We start from the raw sequence: 17,551 nt of genomic DNA, 5'->3' as shown, positions 1-17,551 counted from the left end.
TTCATCTCTGATTTATTATTAGTATTAAATCTCAGAATACTTCTACAGCAGAATTCTCCGAATTCTGATCCCTTTTGTCACATATATAATAGAAACCCTTCAATCAAATCGTTTTACTCCGAGCATTTAGATTGTTCTTTTCACCAGTAACTTTATTTCACATTGATCAATAAATCCTTAATCTGCCTCGTGAATATTGGCTCAGTAACCAATGATATACTTTAAAAGCAGAGTTGGGGATGAACGAAATTAACTGCATATTTCGGGAACGAACTTTTATAAAGTTCTAAACTAATTCCCATTGACGATATACTGGTTAATTCTCGCAACAGACTTTAATTGCGCTTGTATTAACGAAAATTTAATATTTTTAGTTGAATGACGACAATAAACAGACAGATCATTTTCAGCTCTGATTTGTTCCGAAGTTTAAGCCTTTACAGTTACGGATATTGCAAATTTTCCAGCCAATTTAATTATTAAAATAAGTCAAACAAGCAAGTACCTTTCTGTGAACGAGCCGCTAGCCAAATATAATACAAAGTATCCGGATATAATCCACCCAACGTATATGATTCAGTGTTCGCAATACGTCTATAAAATTCATAAAAGTAAAAATGCATTAACTCTGTTGAAAATGTGGACATGGACAGGGGATTTGCACATTTCTTTTTTTTTTAACTCACTTGTGATGGGCTTCATTGGCATACGTATCATTCCAATACAGTTCGTAATGAACTATATTTTCAAAGGAATGTGTTGGTTTCGACCATTGCAATGTAACAGCCGTTTCACCAATGTCTGTAGCCCGAAAACTACTCGGTTGTGATGGTACTCCTGTAAAATAAAGCATTATGAGCATTACGTTGGTTACAAGCGTTCATATCATTAACCGAATGAATTTCCCAATTCGAAATAGAACCACGATAACCCGTTACACAAAATACACATAAAGTTTCGAGGTCCCATAGCACTGGGAACACAAAACATAAATTATCGAAAATTTACCTTGCTGGGTTTTTACTTTGACTGGATTGGACATTGGACCGGCTCCCATAGAGGTGAATGCCTGAACACGTACCGTGTATATAGCATGTGGCGTTAATTCCGATATAGTTGTTAATTCGCTATTGTCTACCATTTGTGAGTCCCAAGACGCTTCTGGTTGATTGGGATTTGTCGTAAAAAAGACTTTGTAGCCCTGGGTTGGCACAGTTAAAAACGAAAATTATTGGAGTTTTATGTAAATGTAATTTTCTTTTATACCAATCGGTATTTATGTATGGCAATTTAAATTTAAATGTTTACTTATGCACACTTAACAACATCACTAAAAATGTAAATACATCGAGAATTTGGCCAGATAATAAAACCGAAGAATAATTCCGAGCTGAATTGTTGTTATATATACCATTACACCAAAATCATTATCTTTTATTAGATAGAGAGAGATAGAGAAAGAGAGACAACGAAACATTACAATACCGAACTTTATGTTATTAGCAGAATATTTTCAACAAAAACAGAAAAAAAACTATTTCCATTTGGAAAATAACAGAAAAGGGGGAAAAAAATAACGAAAACGAAGATACGAAAACCGAAAAAATGAGCTCTATAAAAATAAATGCAGAAATGCTTACGGTCACTTGTCCATTTGGAGTCTCAGGTGGCTCCCATGTTATAACCATGGTTGATGAACTTAATGTACGTACTTGTACATTTCTTGGTGCGCTTTCCATTTCTGCAAAGTAACAAATGTTTTGTATATTTTTGTGTTCAACAAAAAAGTAAATTTAAAGCTGAAACAAAAAAAAAGGGCGAAGAGCCACACCAACTATAAACCAGCATATCCATTATGGGGATTTGAAATTGTTTTTCAATCTAGTTTGGTACAAGGGTAACTGGGTAACGTTCAACAGTCTCACCGATCAGTTTATCTGACTTTACAACTCGAGGTCATGGCCTAGTAATGGTGATGGTGGGTACAAAATAATCACTCTTATTAATTTGATGTACTCAGGCAGGAGTAGATAGCAACAGTGTCTGTGTATCAACTAAGAGGACATAACACGGGCGTTTTAATAGGAACTCGAAGAAAACAGTTCAATTAATCTTTGAAGCCACTGAAGTTTTTTTTTGCTGTGGAACTTTATTTTTAGGGGTTGTAAATTCCCTGGGAGACTGAATATATCTTCAAAAAGAATCGAAATTGGGACATCGATTTGATTTTTATTTTCTGATATATTTGATTGAGAACCATGTATGCAAGTAGCTACAAGTGACGAAATGCAGGCAAATCTCAGGAAAATATGAACATCACTGGTTCTTTCCAATTTCTATGTGCAACATAGTTTGTTCATATGCATTCTACATTACTTGCCGTCTCGTGTTCATTTCGCCATGCCTTTCTCAGCCACTATCAGCAAACATCGACAGACACAACTACATTTCTCAGACTCACTTAATAAACAGCAAACAAGTGGTTCGAAGCTGTCGTACAAATTGACAACTTCAGGTTGTCAACCTCTCCAGGCTCAGTGGAGAAAGGATATCAAACAAAATCTGATATCAAAGTCCAACAACACTAAATCGATGCAAATAATTGAATTAATCTAATTTGAATTTGTCATTTTCAGTTTATTTCGAACTGGTTACGTCGGTACATTTATCAAGTATTGATTGGATTTAATTGTTGCACTGTCTGTCATTGTATATTTAGCTGTACATATACGGATCAATACTTTATAGACGATTCTTAATGGGCAATAGTTTTCGGGGTTTCTTGTGTACAATTTAAAAAAAAAATGTTTAGCGTTCGACGAAAGTAGCGCAGCCGTTCAGCGACTCTTACTATCGCATCAAAAAACAACATAAACACTCATAAGCTAAAACAAACGCATTAGACTATCACGTCCGATACTCACTTGCACCTCCAAATAACGAATAGTCTGTATCGATTGAGCATGAAAAATAAACGATTTCGAGAATGTTATCAGTTGTTCATTTTTGAGTGGACTTTCTATTAAATTTTACTTTACTTTTACTATTTAAAATCAAGAACGTGTGTTAAGTGTATGAAGAGTGTGCAATAAAAATGAAATAAAAATTTCTTCAAATGAAATGACAAAAGAAAAACTTTTGAGCTAATTTTGCTGTGCAGAAGTCTTTGTTAATCTTCTACGGGCGACTTGTACCCACTTGCAGAAGATGTGGTGCAGTATGTAGCAATTGGTCAACAAAGAAAACAAAACAAAAATTGTGAAAAATGTAATCAAACAAATCAAGAAACTTACAATAAAGTTCAAGTCCGGATATTATAAAAATTATCGGAAACGCATGAAAAATGTACAAAAAGAAATCTAGTAAATCATTCCTAAATAAACAACCAAGAATTTTACAATCATCGAATAATATATTCAAAAAGCAACAATAAATTCTGACTCTTTATGTAATTCACTTTCCGCTTTCTGAGACATCAAACGTATACATAAACAAATGGAACATTTAGCAACAAGACCCAAATCAAATTGAATTATATTTGGTTTTGGGGGAGCATAAAAATGAATTTTGAAGTAAAGGGGAAAAATCACACTGGAAGAACTCATACTATGTGTCATTACCTGTTTCACCTGTTGTACAGGTCGCCGGAGCCGATTGAGGACCTCGACCAATATTGTTCACCGCAATCACCATAAATTCGTATTCAGTGTACGGACTCAATGCACGCACCACATAAAACATGGTTATAATCCCACTAATCTCACTGAAAGCCTATTTTTGAAGGTGTTGATACGTTATATTTAATTAAAAACAATTTTCATGGATTTAATAACCGAAAAACGGTTCGGGTATTGTATATATGATGCGTGAATAATATGCTTTTAAGCCGCATTACAAGTATAATGCAGAGGAGATAGAGGATGTATGTTTTACCTGATTAGCATTTTTGGGCTTGTACTGGATTACATAATATTGCAAATCCTCCGGCCCTTTGTACGACCATTCAAGACGTACGGATGTAGCGGTTACTTCAGACACAATCACGTCGGTTGGTGCGGTCGGCAAAGCTGTATTTTAATAACAAAATTTTAATTAAAATTTTCAAACTGACGAAACTTTGACTATAAACGTTTTTGGTTGTTATGTTATTGGTACCCAGCCCTCTAAAACAACCAACCATTCCATCCCGTAACCACTCACATTGAACTTTTACAACAGCCGATGCCTCTATTTGACCCAATGTTGAGGCGGCAATGCAAGTATAATTTGCGCTGTTTAAAATGTTCGTTAATTCCAAAATGTTACGGCCAACTGGTATTTCATCTTCTGGCGTTATATCGACGTTGCCTTTTTTCCACTTCACAAACGGCATTGGTGAACCGACAGCGATGCAGGTTAAGCTAAGATTTGCACCCAAAACGACTTCGTTCAGCTGCTCGGGCGGTCGAGAAAATTGAGGTGGTACACGGCGTACTTTTACGTATAGCGACGTTGGCTTTGAATGTTCCGTTCCAATTGAGTTTTCGGCCACGCATTCGTACTTTCCTTGGTCCTCGCTAATGCTGTTACTTATTTGAAGGCTCCCTGGAATGGCAAAAAAAAAATGAGATCGATTGATTAGAAAAGTGGAATGGTGTTATACAGAAGCTAGTTATTCGACATTCCCAAAGCGTCACACGTTCGCTTTTTATTTTATTTTTTTGTAAAAATTTATAGGTTCGAAATGAGCGACCAATCGGAAATTCTTTTTTTTACATTGCTCGTTGAGTATATATTATAAAAACGACATCGAAACCATCAATTTCAGTTGTGAATTTTCAAAACCCAAAACGATAAATCTAATGAAATCACTCATGCAATAGTAACGAATTTTAAATTGAACGATGAAAATATTTTCCCGTAAATTTCCCATCCATAATTTAGTACTCATTCGACCTCTCCGCAACAAAATTAAAACAATCCCAGCAAAAATGAAAATTCCCTTACTTTGAAACTCTTCGAATGATATAAGGCAATATTCAATATAATGTGAGTCGCACGAGTGATATTTTTTATCCGATGATTACATAAATACGAGAAATATTTCGTATAACGGGGCATCATTTTTTCTATTATCTGCTAAAAGATCCATGCCGCACTTCGTCTCATTTTAGAATTATTTTTTTCTCTGTGTGTGTATATATACACCAAGGGTTCGAGGGAATTAAAGACGTATGGCAGACACAAATCTTCCGTCAGTGCAATATGGGAATGGTAGGAAAAGCTGTTGGCAGACGTGACTACGATTTCCACTTATATTTTACGTTCGGAAATAAATAAAATATGTTGGAGAGGAAAAAGGTGAATGTGAGAGATTTTATTCGGTTGTCTGCTGATTCGTTTTTGCGCTTATTCACATTTGAATGAAATTGAGATTATTATTTGTGAAGCATTGGGCTTTCAAAGTATTGGAAAGCGGTTCGATTTTCAGTTTGGAATTAAGGAAAACACGAAAACGATGCGGGTTCGGATTCAATTTATCAAAGAGAGTTTTTATTTGCGTTCTGGTTCTTCTTTGAAAAGAAGAGTCCAATAAGAAAGTTTTGTTCAGTTTAGATAATAAATATTTAGAGCAGTCAAAACCACTTATAAACTAAATTATAAACTAATCATCTGTTATCGACAATAACAAAACAAATGATGGCATGTGTTTGGTCTATACAATAAAATAAATGTTAAAACAAATGAAGTAGAAGATTTTTGAACAAGATGCTATACTTTACACAATAGAAGTAAAAGATTCAACGAATCCATTGCGTTTGTAAATTTAAATTTTATCTCGCTTCCGAGCACTTGTCAATAGCTAAACAATTATAACATTGAACCACCTTTCTCTACTGAGTTTTTAGCAAATCATTGTTACATCATTTTCCTACCTCATTTTCACAATTTCTCAATTATTTCCAATAGCAGAAAATACTCTGCTGGATCAAAATATATTCACTCGATGATCCATTATGATTTCGTAAATCCATTCTCAACCTACATTCACTTCACAAACACATTTCCGATATCAAAATTACGATTATTAACCCATCTCTTTTAGCTAAGATATCTGTTAAAATAAATGAAAAGAAAATCTCATCATAACTCATTATCACAAATTTTCTGCATATATCGCTGAATTCACTCACTTCTTCCACGTAAATTTAATTTTTTTTCCCTTTGCTGAAAGAAAGCTCTTTTTCATTTACATCCCTTATTCGAGGAAAATAGCTTTAATAAATCAAGTTTTTCCATTGAATTTTAGCATTTGAAAAATAGGGCTGACATTGCACGACTAACTAAATAACATCATTAGTAACATTATACAAAAAATTTCACCCATGCGATATGGTTCCCGTATATTTTTCATTCATAAATATTTCTTTTTCTACCTTCAAGAAAAGCTAATTTTAGTTTTTTTTTTTTATTATCATTTTTTCGCTATTGAAGCATAACACGTTGAAACAGGCAGCGCACGTATTGGTAGTTCCGAAATTTATTTCCGCTTGCTTCCCCTGTACATATCCTCTTGGTGTAACAATTCAACAATTTACCTTCCTTTATGTACCTTTTCATTGGAATCGTCAATAATGCCGTGCAACCGATGGAGATCCTTCTATGACACTGTAGGACCAGTATTATTGTACAAGTAAACAGTATTAACGAACGAATTTAGTTGTGAAAATGATCGATATCATCCATTTAAATTAAACTAAATTGAATAGAAAATGAGTGGTAGACGAAACGAACCGATGTTGAAAATTGAAAATAATTTCAGGTATGATATATGCAACACTACCTGCTCAAATGAAGTTTTATAATTAATTAGAAAGCTGTGCTATACGAGAACCTTTGTGTGTTTGTTACTATTCGAAATCATATATTTGTTTGAACGGAAAATATTTAAATTAAAGTTTTCGTATTGGTCTTTGTTGGTTAATATCCAAATATTACAAATGAGTAGTCAACGTATTCCGGGTACGGGCACTTATTATGCTTTCCATGCACGGTTTAAACAGAACAACACACAAAACATTTTATGAAAATATGAAAAATGGCTAAATGATTCGTTCGACTACTGCCCAGAGAGGGATTACGGCATCAGTTCTCTTTCTTCTATTGTGTGTCAACTATATCGGTAGAGCATAATTCACTATTTCACTGAAAGATGTCGCTGCAACAAAGCCAATGTCAACTTAAAAATAATTATTTTTTACTCGACGGATTTTAGCAATACTTAATCAATAGAGGGTATTGATTTTAGTCAAATAAAAAGCCATCGATTAGCACGTGACTTCAGGACCCTATATTTTCTTGAAGATAAGTGTTTGAAAAAACGTTGGCTATCGTTTCATCATATTCTTTTTTAACACTCTTATCGCAAAGCCGAACGATTCTTCAACTTAAATATCCGTGTAGATTTTTTAGATTATTTTTGTCTTAGCTTTGACAAGAGGCGTAAAAATAATGTAAGCAAAGGATGATGCTTTTCTGATTCTGGATTCTAAAAATTCTTTTAAAAAAACTTTCAAAATTCTTTAAACAAATTGTTTCAAAGAAGTTTTATGAATTTTCAGAGTTTTTTGAAATCGAATTCCGAATAATGAGGCACTGTCATCTTTTCGAAAATGATGCGTTTTGCTCCAGTTTAATTCACCATTAAACGAGTAACGCCAAAAAAGTGTACAAATACCAATACTTGGTCAGATGATGGCATTGCCTTACAAACTAATTTTATTATATTTTCACCGAGTCATTAACGAAAAGAGTGTGTGAGTGTGAGTATATTAAACCGAAACGTGCACAGAATCTCCCTGTATATTGTCGGCTGTATATATACACACCACTTTAATTTTAAGCCATTGAAAATTCTACCCCTTGAAACCGGTCACAAAAAGCTTCCATAAAATTTGGTTATAAAACAGTTTCACTTGAATGACTTCATCAAAATGCTAAAAACATAATAAATTTTGATGTTGAAAAAAACCATGACTTTGAAGAAAAAAAAGTCCTTATCAATGCCGTGAATATATAAAAACGACCATTATAGATCAGATAAAAAAAAATATATTCACAGGTAAACCCTTCATTGTATCGTTTCCATCTTTACGGTAATAAATTACTAGACATCACAAAGTTCATAAATCAAATAAAAATGTTAATATTATAATCTAATTATTATGCCCTAACTTTTTTCTGATTATTCCATACTCCTTTTGGAACGCTTTTGAATTATAATAATAAAATGAATTTGTATTTATACTTATACTACTTAACCCACTCAAATAATATTTGCGCGCTATCAAGTTTTATCAAGTGCTGTATTGTACTCAATAAAAACATTTCGTTTATTTCTTATTTGTGATGAATGAACACAAGTTGAAACCCAAGTACTATCATAGAGGCTGAAAATGCTAGCTAATAATGAATACATACCAAGTGTTATTAGTCGACGAAATTAATTAGATGATAATTAGATAATAATCGATATATTTCTCCTTACAATAGATGGACTTGGTACAAGAAGATTAAGTGAAATTGACTAGAATTGGCTAGCAGTCATATTATAGTATTTACGTCGAAAAATTAAAAATTTAGATTCCATTCGCTTCAAAATGAGTTAATCATAATCATGCACCTGTTAACTGGGACCTTAAATATAAACTAAAAGACACTGTAAAAAAATGAACCAATCTCCAGTTAACTCATTGAGACCGAACGTTAAGGTATATGATGCCGAATTGATGACGAAAGAAAATATTCACGGAACCAAAATTAAGAACAATATAAAGTCTTGCAGCAATAAATGTCGAAAACCAACAAGAGTTATCGTGAGTAGAACCGAATGTTAAAACAAATGAAGTACAAGATTTTGTGTCGAAGTCTTCAGTATTTTTACTGTAAATATAGTTTGCATCGCATCCACATCTCCACTAAATTCATAACAAATCTCTGAAGCGTTTCAATAATTATACACTGGTTGTAGTCAACATTTAACTCGTTTTGAAATGCTAAAACATAATTAAAACCTATCACCTAGCTGCTGGTCTTTAACAAAAACAAAATGTAGTGGATAATGCCATTTGTTGAGACAAACCCTGCATACAGTCAACAAACATCATTTGGAATAAATTTCATTAATAATGTAATTGCAAAATGTCATTTTAAATTAATGTTACAGTTCGGAAAACGTGCTGTAGGGGAAAAATTTGCTTTCCAAGTTTACATGTGACGGTTGACCTGATTATCTGTAATTGAACAAATTTCCAACAAATGTCATTCTGTTAGTGGAATTTAAAACAATTTTTTTGTTCGAACATTCAGAAGAGCGTATAGTGGAGCACCGAGCGTTCAACGTCGAAGAATGTACACAGCTATAATATCTCAATAATGCCTCAATTTAAGAATAGTTTTTTTTGTACTCGAACGCGATCGATTTTGTATTTAATGTTGTCGAACATTCAGAGACGATTTAAGATGCTAAATTTCCTCTTTCTGTTAAAATATTACTGCATGGACGTAAAAAAATGGGACACAAATGCAGAGTTGGTGTGATATGGTTGATGGTTCTAAGTTTATTGAGTGTCGTGTTCATTGTACAAAGATATTCAAAATTAAAAGAACGACTGGTAATAACTATAAAATTAACGCATAGGATCTTGGTTCTTGTTTAACTTTTGAACGAGCACATACACACATTAAACTTTGAATAGATGATGCGAATACCATTATTGAGTGGTTTCTCTCCTGTGATGCACACGATTTTACGAACACATAGACAAAACCAAATGGAAGATCGATAGCAAACTCCCCAATTGTATGCATGGAGAAAATCTATTTAATCTATATCCTTGGACCGTTTACGCGTATCATCAACATTGACACTCCTAACGACTACTGGTTTTACATAATTTTCGGAATGTGATTTCAAATGAGTGCCGAAAGGGGCTATTTTCGCACCAGAGACTTGTAATGCTTACTTATATGCACCATGCGCCTCTACATGACATGAATTAAAAATTCACATTGTAGCCATTAAGCAACATGGGAATTAGATATATTAAAAATTTCCACAAACTTACCAACGGAACGAAGAGGGACTATTACCCACAAAAGACTCTCAAGTGACTTGAACAAAAAAAAAAGTGGAAGTACAAAAATGGAATTATAATAAACGGCTTGTTCTGCTCATATATATCATGTTGTGAATAAAAAATTCATAGACACATTCTCGAGTGGCGTCACTTTTTATAAACCTAAACTTGAGCTAACTGTTGACTATGTACTGCCTAACGACGCCTCTCAACAACATCTTTTTTTCTCGCATATATTGATATATTGATGAACACTTACCATTATTGAGTGTGTACCGTGGATTGCTCATGTCCACTCGTTTCATATCCTTTAGCCAATAAATTTTTACAGCTGGTGTTCCTGTAGCACGACATTGCATTATTGCTGAATGGCCAATTTCAATTACTCTGGTATTGGGACTTTGGGTGATTACAGGAAAACCTACTGGTGTTTTGTCAGCTGAAATAGGTAAACAAACGGTTTCGTTAATAATTGTAAATTTCGAGGTAGATATTCGCAACTGAAAGCAATATGATCTGCGAGCAAATATTGTAGAATTTGGTGCGGAAACAACGATTAGATTCAGGCGCGCGGATTCACAGGCAAAGTTTGGGGTTTTAAAGGAAACTGTGCAGCTCCATAGAAGAAAAATTAACCGCATCGTAAATTCGAGAGTATCGCGATAACGATTTTACGATGCAAATAACTAACTAATGAAACTAAAACAATTTGCCTGATGAAGGCACACTGTGTAGCTATACGTAAAATCTATAAACCAAACGGTACGATTTCACATAATGATGAACGCTTACATTATCTAGATATTTGAATATTATACATTTCTCGGTTTAATTCCAACTTCCAACGAAATACATTATTTACACTATTTTATAAAGTTGACGGAGTTTATTTGCACATCTATTAAATATTCAAAAGCGTGAGTATTCCAGACATTGACAATAATTTCCGTATATCGTACAGCAGCGTTTCTGCTGACTGTTGGAAAATTGTGTGTGTGTTTAAACATTGCTCAGAAATTTTGATTATTTAGCAATGTTTTTCGTAAGGGAGATGTGTATTTTTGATTGTTACATGTGGATGTGGAACGAAACATCATTCAATTATGATTGATATTAGGTGTATTCAAACAATGGAGTAACTAAAAAAGGTAAAAGCCGGAAACGATTTAGTATAGTTCAGAATTCAAAGAACTCAAATGATCATTTGCCTTTAATTTACATTATGCTTATGCTTATGATAGATTGGTTAGTGATTTGAATAAAATTTGCAAACAGGTTTTCTTATTAAAGAAAATTGGTCACTAACTCAGCCCTCTAAATTGTATAAGAATTATAATCACCATCATTGAAATCGATATCAAAGCAATTCATCATACATGAGATATAAATGTTAAAGCAAGTACGCGCGCATATACCGTTGCAAGTGGAAAGAACAGAATGAATTGGATAAAATTCCACATAACACCTCTTGAATTGAAGATTTTTTGTATTACATAATGTGTACGAAGTATGAACACAGGATACGTGTTCAAAATCTTCATTTTTGTGTGCGGAATTCACATAAGTTTGGATATTTGAATTTCGAAGTTTCTCGAGGAAAACAAAGAACGATGAATTATCACAGACGACGAACATATCATGTTACTATCGGATCTACTACTTCACTTGATCAAAGTATATTCAAGAGGTTGATTTTAAATCTTTTACTTCATTTTTTTTGAAAATTGGTTGTATAAGACCGCTTTAATTAACGCTTATCGTTTAATTTTGAAATCTTAACAGAAAACTGGTTAATCGACAAAAATGCATTTGGAAACTGGTCTTTAGCCCCGTACGAAGTACAAAGGGGTTTATAGGATTACGATGCCGTGTGTAATTGATGGAATTCGAAGCAGACGGTAAGGGCAAAGTGTTTGCCTTTGTTCATAGATAACGAATCCGCAATAAAAATTTTGTCTGTCCGTCACGTCGATATCTTGAGTAAATCAAATCCGATTTCAAAATATTTTTTTCTCTGAAAGGTAGTTGAGGCTAAGTTTGAAGATGGACAGAAGTAAAGGCTACTCGACCCTAAGTGTTTTTGCACATAAATCGAGTAAATTTCATCCATTTTTCCTAATTTTTGTTTTATTTGAAAGGTAATCGTTGGCCGAATAGAATGTTGTTGAAAAAAAATTAAATTTGGGTCCTTGGACTAAAGTTGCTACTAGGGCCCTATGTGTATTTATACTCAATAAATTAAAAGTTTAGGGCTATTTGAAATTTTGGTTTCATTTAAAAGGAAAGTCGTACGGGACTTCGTAATTGCGCAATTTCTAAGATGTACACATTTCATAATAATTTTGATTTAACTACATTGACGGGCGCAAAGGGCTTACGGTCAAAGTAGGGTGACAGACGCACTAGGGTCACGTACGCAATAGATATACGGGTTCTTATGGGGCTCAGTCGCAGCGAACGCTCCGACTGTTCTGATGGCTCGTTCCAACTTCTTATCACTAATTTTTTCATAGTCTCATAGCCATGGAGTGATAAATGCGTTTTTGGCACCAGATGTGTAGATTGTCACTAAAAGCCGCAGGGCAATGATTAACCGCAACGAAAGTTTTACTTTTCGTCAATGAGTTGAGAAATAGTTGTTTATACCACCGAGTGATAAATCTTTTTTTAAGGCACTAGACGATAGGGGTTTCCCCACTATTTTGTGATTAACATGGTTAATCAGTTAATCTGTTAATCAGAAACATAAGTTTTTTGAATCCAAACGGTTAATCGGTGATTAACATTGATTAACCGCTATATTTTACGTTTATTTGTAGTTTTGCGACGATTCCACCGGTCAAATGCTGGTAAATCACCAATTCATTATCATGTTAATCACTGGTTAATCATGTTAATCACATCAATAAAAAAGAGTGGTTTCCCCCTCGGCACTAGATGTGCAGATTTCCACTCAAAGCCTCAGGTAACCTAAATGCTGAAAAAAGAATTTATCACCGAGTTGCATGCAACGTTTTCCCAAAAAAGTAAACGAACGTTTTACTTTTTGCTTTTCGCCAGTGACTATTTTCATTCCAGTTTCAAATAGATTCAATGAAATATTCAACTTGCTTTGGATGGCGGATGGAATTGATATTCAGTTATTCTTAAATTGAATTTTATCAATTATTTCCTCAACGATTTTATTTTTAATTCGTCACATAAAATGATTACTGCAAAGAACATAGGACAAACTTGAGAAACTTAGAAAATAGAAATTCGACTAATTATTTATGTAACGGAAGCTACTTTACCTGAAAAGTGGGCGAGTCAGTACTATAGTGCCCGGTTGCTATTGAAATCGTTTTCCATAGCAACAGTTCTCCTATGAGAAACCCCCGAAAGTCAGTACCAGGAGGAACATTTCATTTTACAGCAAAATAGAAAATGGCACTCATGAAGAATTACTACTTTTCATACAAAAGTTATGAGATGCATAATAATTGTAATCTCAGCTAAGTGACTTATACGACTGTACAGTGTACAATAGACCCATTAGAGGCTTAGGTGTTGGGTCTGTTGGGTTCGTCTCTCCCATAACAAAATACACAATAATTATGAGAGCACTCTAAGCATTGATGATTTCTCTTAAACTAAACTCGGAACTCCACACTCCCTATCTATAATTTATTTCCAAAATAGTAACCTGGTTCGCTCTAATTGGTCTGCATGACGACGCTGTTGTGACATGTATAAGCCACAATTTTATGGTCTCGACAACAAGGATTTTACGGTCTAAGCTTTCAAAATATTTTTAGATCTTAATCCGATTTTTATTGCTGTTTTCCTAATAAAATGAAATTGATAAAAGAAATGATTTACCATGATAATGAAATATGAATTTTATATGTTTTTAAAGTACTCACTGCATTCAATATAAATTTTTGTGTAGACTTTTTGCATATATACATATTCACAATATGTAACATTACAACGATAAAGAAACATTTACGAAAAAAAAAGTTATTCCATTTTAAATCTCTTCAAAAAAGTATAACAAACTCGGCAAACATCCTTGACAATAGATATAGGCGTGTGTGTATTGTATTGTATAATATAAAATAAATTTTTGTGCTACACGTAATAACACACATATATACTACAGTCTATTTCTACCCCACATTCTTCTTCCCGTGTTGAGGAAGGAAATGATGGGTACATAACGTAAATAGATATAATACAAAATACCTATCCTTTAAAAACGTTACATGAATACAAAATGCTACCTACATATATTTATCTGGCATACAGTGCGGTGAACAAAATTCAATGTTCTGTTCCAAGTCTTCAACTTAAGTCTGTGTGTAACGAAAGTGTATAAAACATATAGACGTAATGTGCTTCGTTTCACGGATGTACCATAAATATTTATAAATTCTCTGTCTTTCTCATGGATGCAATATTAAAATTCCAGAAGAAAATTGCCCTGTTAGCCAAGATCATACGCAGCTACATTCATAAAGCACATGAATTTTCGTGTTTTTTTTTTACTCTCAACTTACATAATCGTAATCACTACGAAGGTACATACACACAAATTTCAAATATTTCCCCATTTTTTCTTCGCCCAAAATTATTACCTTTTTCTTTCGGTACGACGGTGGTATTTTGTTATCTTGCAAAAAAAAATCTTTGAAATGCCGAAATTATTTGTCATAAACTATAAATGTGGCCCACCCCATTTCTTAAACACACACATGCCAATAAAGTGGCTTACCTCAATTTGTCAGTCAATTTTCAGTCCCTACATAATAAAATTCTCATTTTCCTCCTTTAAGTACATTAAAAACGATGCCACAAATTCCCCATATAATGTAGCCCTACCAACGGAATACAGTTTAGATGGTGGAATCATGAAACTAATCCACATTCATATACTACCAGCATAATATGAAGTGAACATTTTGCCAACATAAATCTGTCCTTATTACCCACCGAAATTACGATTTATTTTTGAACTGCAACCCTCAAATGTGGTTTTGACCACCAAAAAGACCATTAGTTCTTCTTAGTATCATTGTTGCTTTGATGGTGTAATTTAACAGTAAAAAATAGATACCAAATTCGCTGGCATTTATTGTGTGTATAAAAGAGTATTATGGTCTTTTGTTGCAATAAAGACACATATGGCCTATTTTTCCCTGGAAAAAGCCCTTTGGTGAAGAAAAAAAAAACACGAAACCATTCGTTTCTATTAAAAGTACTCGCCCCAAAATACTTTCGATATATACCCATGCACTGGGAAGAATCGTTTTTTTCCCTGACTTCCATCTCTTGGATTCAATCCTAAATTAAAGATTGGTTGGAAAAGACCGTTGCAACAGAGCCACGAAAATTGTATATTCTACTTCCAATTTAATTTCGACCCACAGCTTATTTCTGATGGATACAGTTCAGTCTAACCGGGAAACATCTATTTCTTTCATATGTGGTGCATATCAGATGGTTCAATTAAAACTACTCAGAAAACGTTTACATTTTGCATTTTTCACCATTCTGATTCAACTAGCAGAATAAATGTCAAAAGCAGAAAATTATAAACTTTTTCTCCTAGAACCACAATTTCACACACTCATCCATATTAGATGAGCTGAACAACATTTACCCCATTACCATGTAATGGAGCTGCAAAGTACATTGTGCTTTTTTTTCGTAAGTAAATCTGAAACCCCCTCCAAAAAAAAGAAACAAAAAAAATGCAACTACAACGGCACCGACAACGAATTCATTCCCATGAACGAAACGGTTCTGCGGTTGGGATAGCATATAATAAATTATCTAACAACTTGCAAAGCTAGGGAATGTGCCACATCCAGATTTTTTTTCCCTTCATTTTATATCTATTACTTTTTGCATTTTATAAAATGTTCCAAGTGAGAGCGCTTCGCATTTAATATATAAATTGTTCAGTCTTGGTACACATATATTACACATCGTTTTTAAAGTATTTTTTTTTTATGCCATTTAAAAGATGTTCCTTCCTTGCGCTTAAAATAGAGTAACAATACATCTTTCATGTAACATTAACTTAAGAATTTTAATCTTTGCGGCTACGTACCTCCTTTTGCACTTTATATTTTTAGGTATTTTATGTTATTTCTTAGAAATGTTCTCAATATACACTCCATATCGCTTTCAATGCTGCTAACATTCGCGGTAAAAATTCTATATACGAAAATGTGTACCGAAAAAAAAATTATTATTTTTAAGTATATTAAACTTTTATGTTGTATTAACGCTATTCTAGAAATTATTCCTTTGAGGATAATGTGTTTTATACGATGTTTTGATGTTCCAAGTGTGTTTCGCAATAAAGAAGTAGCAAAAATGCATGGTCGTAGGGTGTGGGTGTAATACACACAATTTATATATAAATAACATAGCGAATGCCATTACAATACATGTTACATGAGATATGGTGCTTAAGGTCGCTGTTAAACTTATTATAACGGCATTTGGTGTTAATGAGAAATTGTTTTGTTGTGTGTGAAATGGCGACTCAGTCGCATTACGATTATGGGTTATGGTGATGTTTAGTCGCACGGTATGGGGTGGGTAGGTAAATACGTAACACGAGCAAAGACGACCGTAAAACATTTAATGCACTTTCTTATGATATATTTTTGTTTGGAAGTGTAAAAGAAATGACGACGATAAGAAGGCGGCATTTCAGTGAAAGCTTCACATACATATAACGTAATGGCAAAAGTTTTGTTATTTGAAGAAAAAAAATTGCCACCTTAATTGAATTAATCATAATGTCATTAGGGTCGCATAAAAATGATGCAGAATAATACGTCACGTATAGTAATATAACTGCCATTAAATAATTTGATGTCGATGTTCTTTGGAATGGAAAGCTAAATAGACAATTCTTTGCAAACAAAAAGATAAGAAAATGAATAGTTGTCGTATATATGTCATACATCATTATAATAATAGCTTCAGCGTTCAACTTTTGTTATTCGATGTCTATAGATTTGTTTGAGAAATGATTTGGACACAGCGTGCTATTATACAATGTATACACTGTTTACGATTTTTACATCTATGCCGTTTTGTGTCAAGGGAGTAATTGTTGAAAGTCAGTTATCAATCGTGATGGTTCAACGAAGAATTCTCATTCAGCACGGTTAACAACGACTTAATTTTAGGTTAGTCAACCACTGTCTTTGAGCTCATAAAATTTGCCTTATTTCAGCCAATAATGTAACATTTTAGAAAGAGCTAGCGATCTGTGATCGATAACACACTGAATAGTGTTCACTTATGTAACGACAGTAAAACCAAAAGGTTTAAAAGATTTTGCATCAAACATTAGACGATACTTTAAACAACTGAAGTAACAGATTATGCTGCTACAGAAGTGTCAGATTTAACTATTCTAGAGGGAT

General features: G+C 33.5%; 1 protein-coding gene across 8 annotated transcripts in view; it reads right to left on the bottom strand.

Annotated features, from left to right (window-relative positions):
* LOC119082307 (tyrosine-protein phosphatase Lar) overlaps positions 1-17,551 on the bottom strand; it is a 159,338-nt gene that overhangs the window by 13,520 nt on the left and 128,267 nt on the right. For 4 of the 8 annotated variants that reach the window (XM_037191802.1, XM_037191803.1, XM_037191807.1 and 1 more), the window contains 9 exons: positions 10,378-10,557; positions 4,201-4,584; positions 3,934-4,067; positions 3,621-3,771; positions 2,925-2,948; positions 1,641-1,741; positions 1,009-1,201; positions 687-837; positions 506-594 (listed from right to left, as the gene is read on the bottom strand). In XM_037191802.1, coding sequence (XP_037047697.1) covers positions 506-594; positions 687-837; positions 1,009-1,201; positions 1,641-1,741; positions 2,925-2,948; positions 3,621-3,771; positions 3,934-4,067; positions 4,201-4,584; positions 10,378-10,557 — 1,407 coding nt within the window. The remainder of the gene's footprint in view (positions 1-505; positions 595-686; positions 838-1,008; positions 1,202-1,640; positions 1,742-2,924; positions 2,949-3,620; positions 3,772-3,933; positions 4,068-4,200; positions 4,585-10,377; positions 10,558-17,551) is intronic. The other 4 variants (XM_037191805.1, XM_037191806.1, XM_037191810.1 and 1 more) reach the window with 2 other exon arrangements.

The sequence above is a fragment of the Bradysia coprophila genome, unplaced genomic scaffold (genome assembly GCF_014529535.1).
Source record: "Bradysia coprophila strain Holo2 unplaced genomic scaffold, BU_Bcop_v1 contig_415, whole genome shotgun sequence".
Lineage (NCBI taxonomy): Eukaryota > Metazoa > Arthropoda > Insecta > Diptera > Sciaridae > Bradysia > Bradysia coprophila.
The sequence above is the reverse complement of the archived record's forward strand: the minus strand, read 5'-3'. Positions and strand labels throughout refer to the sequence as shown.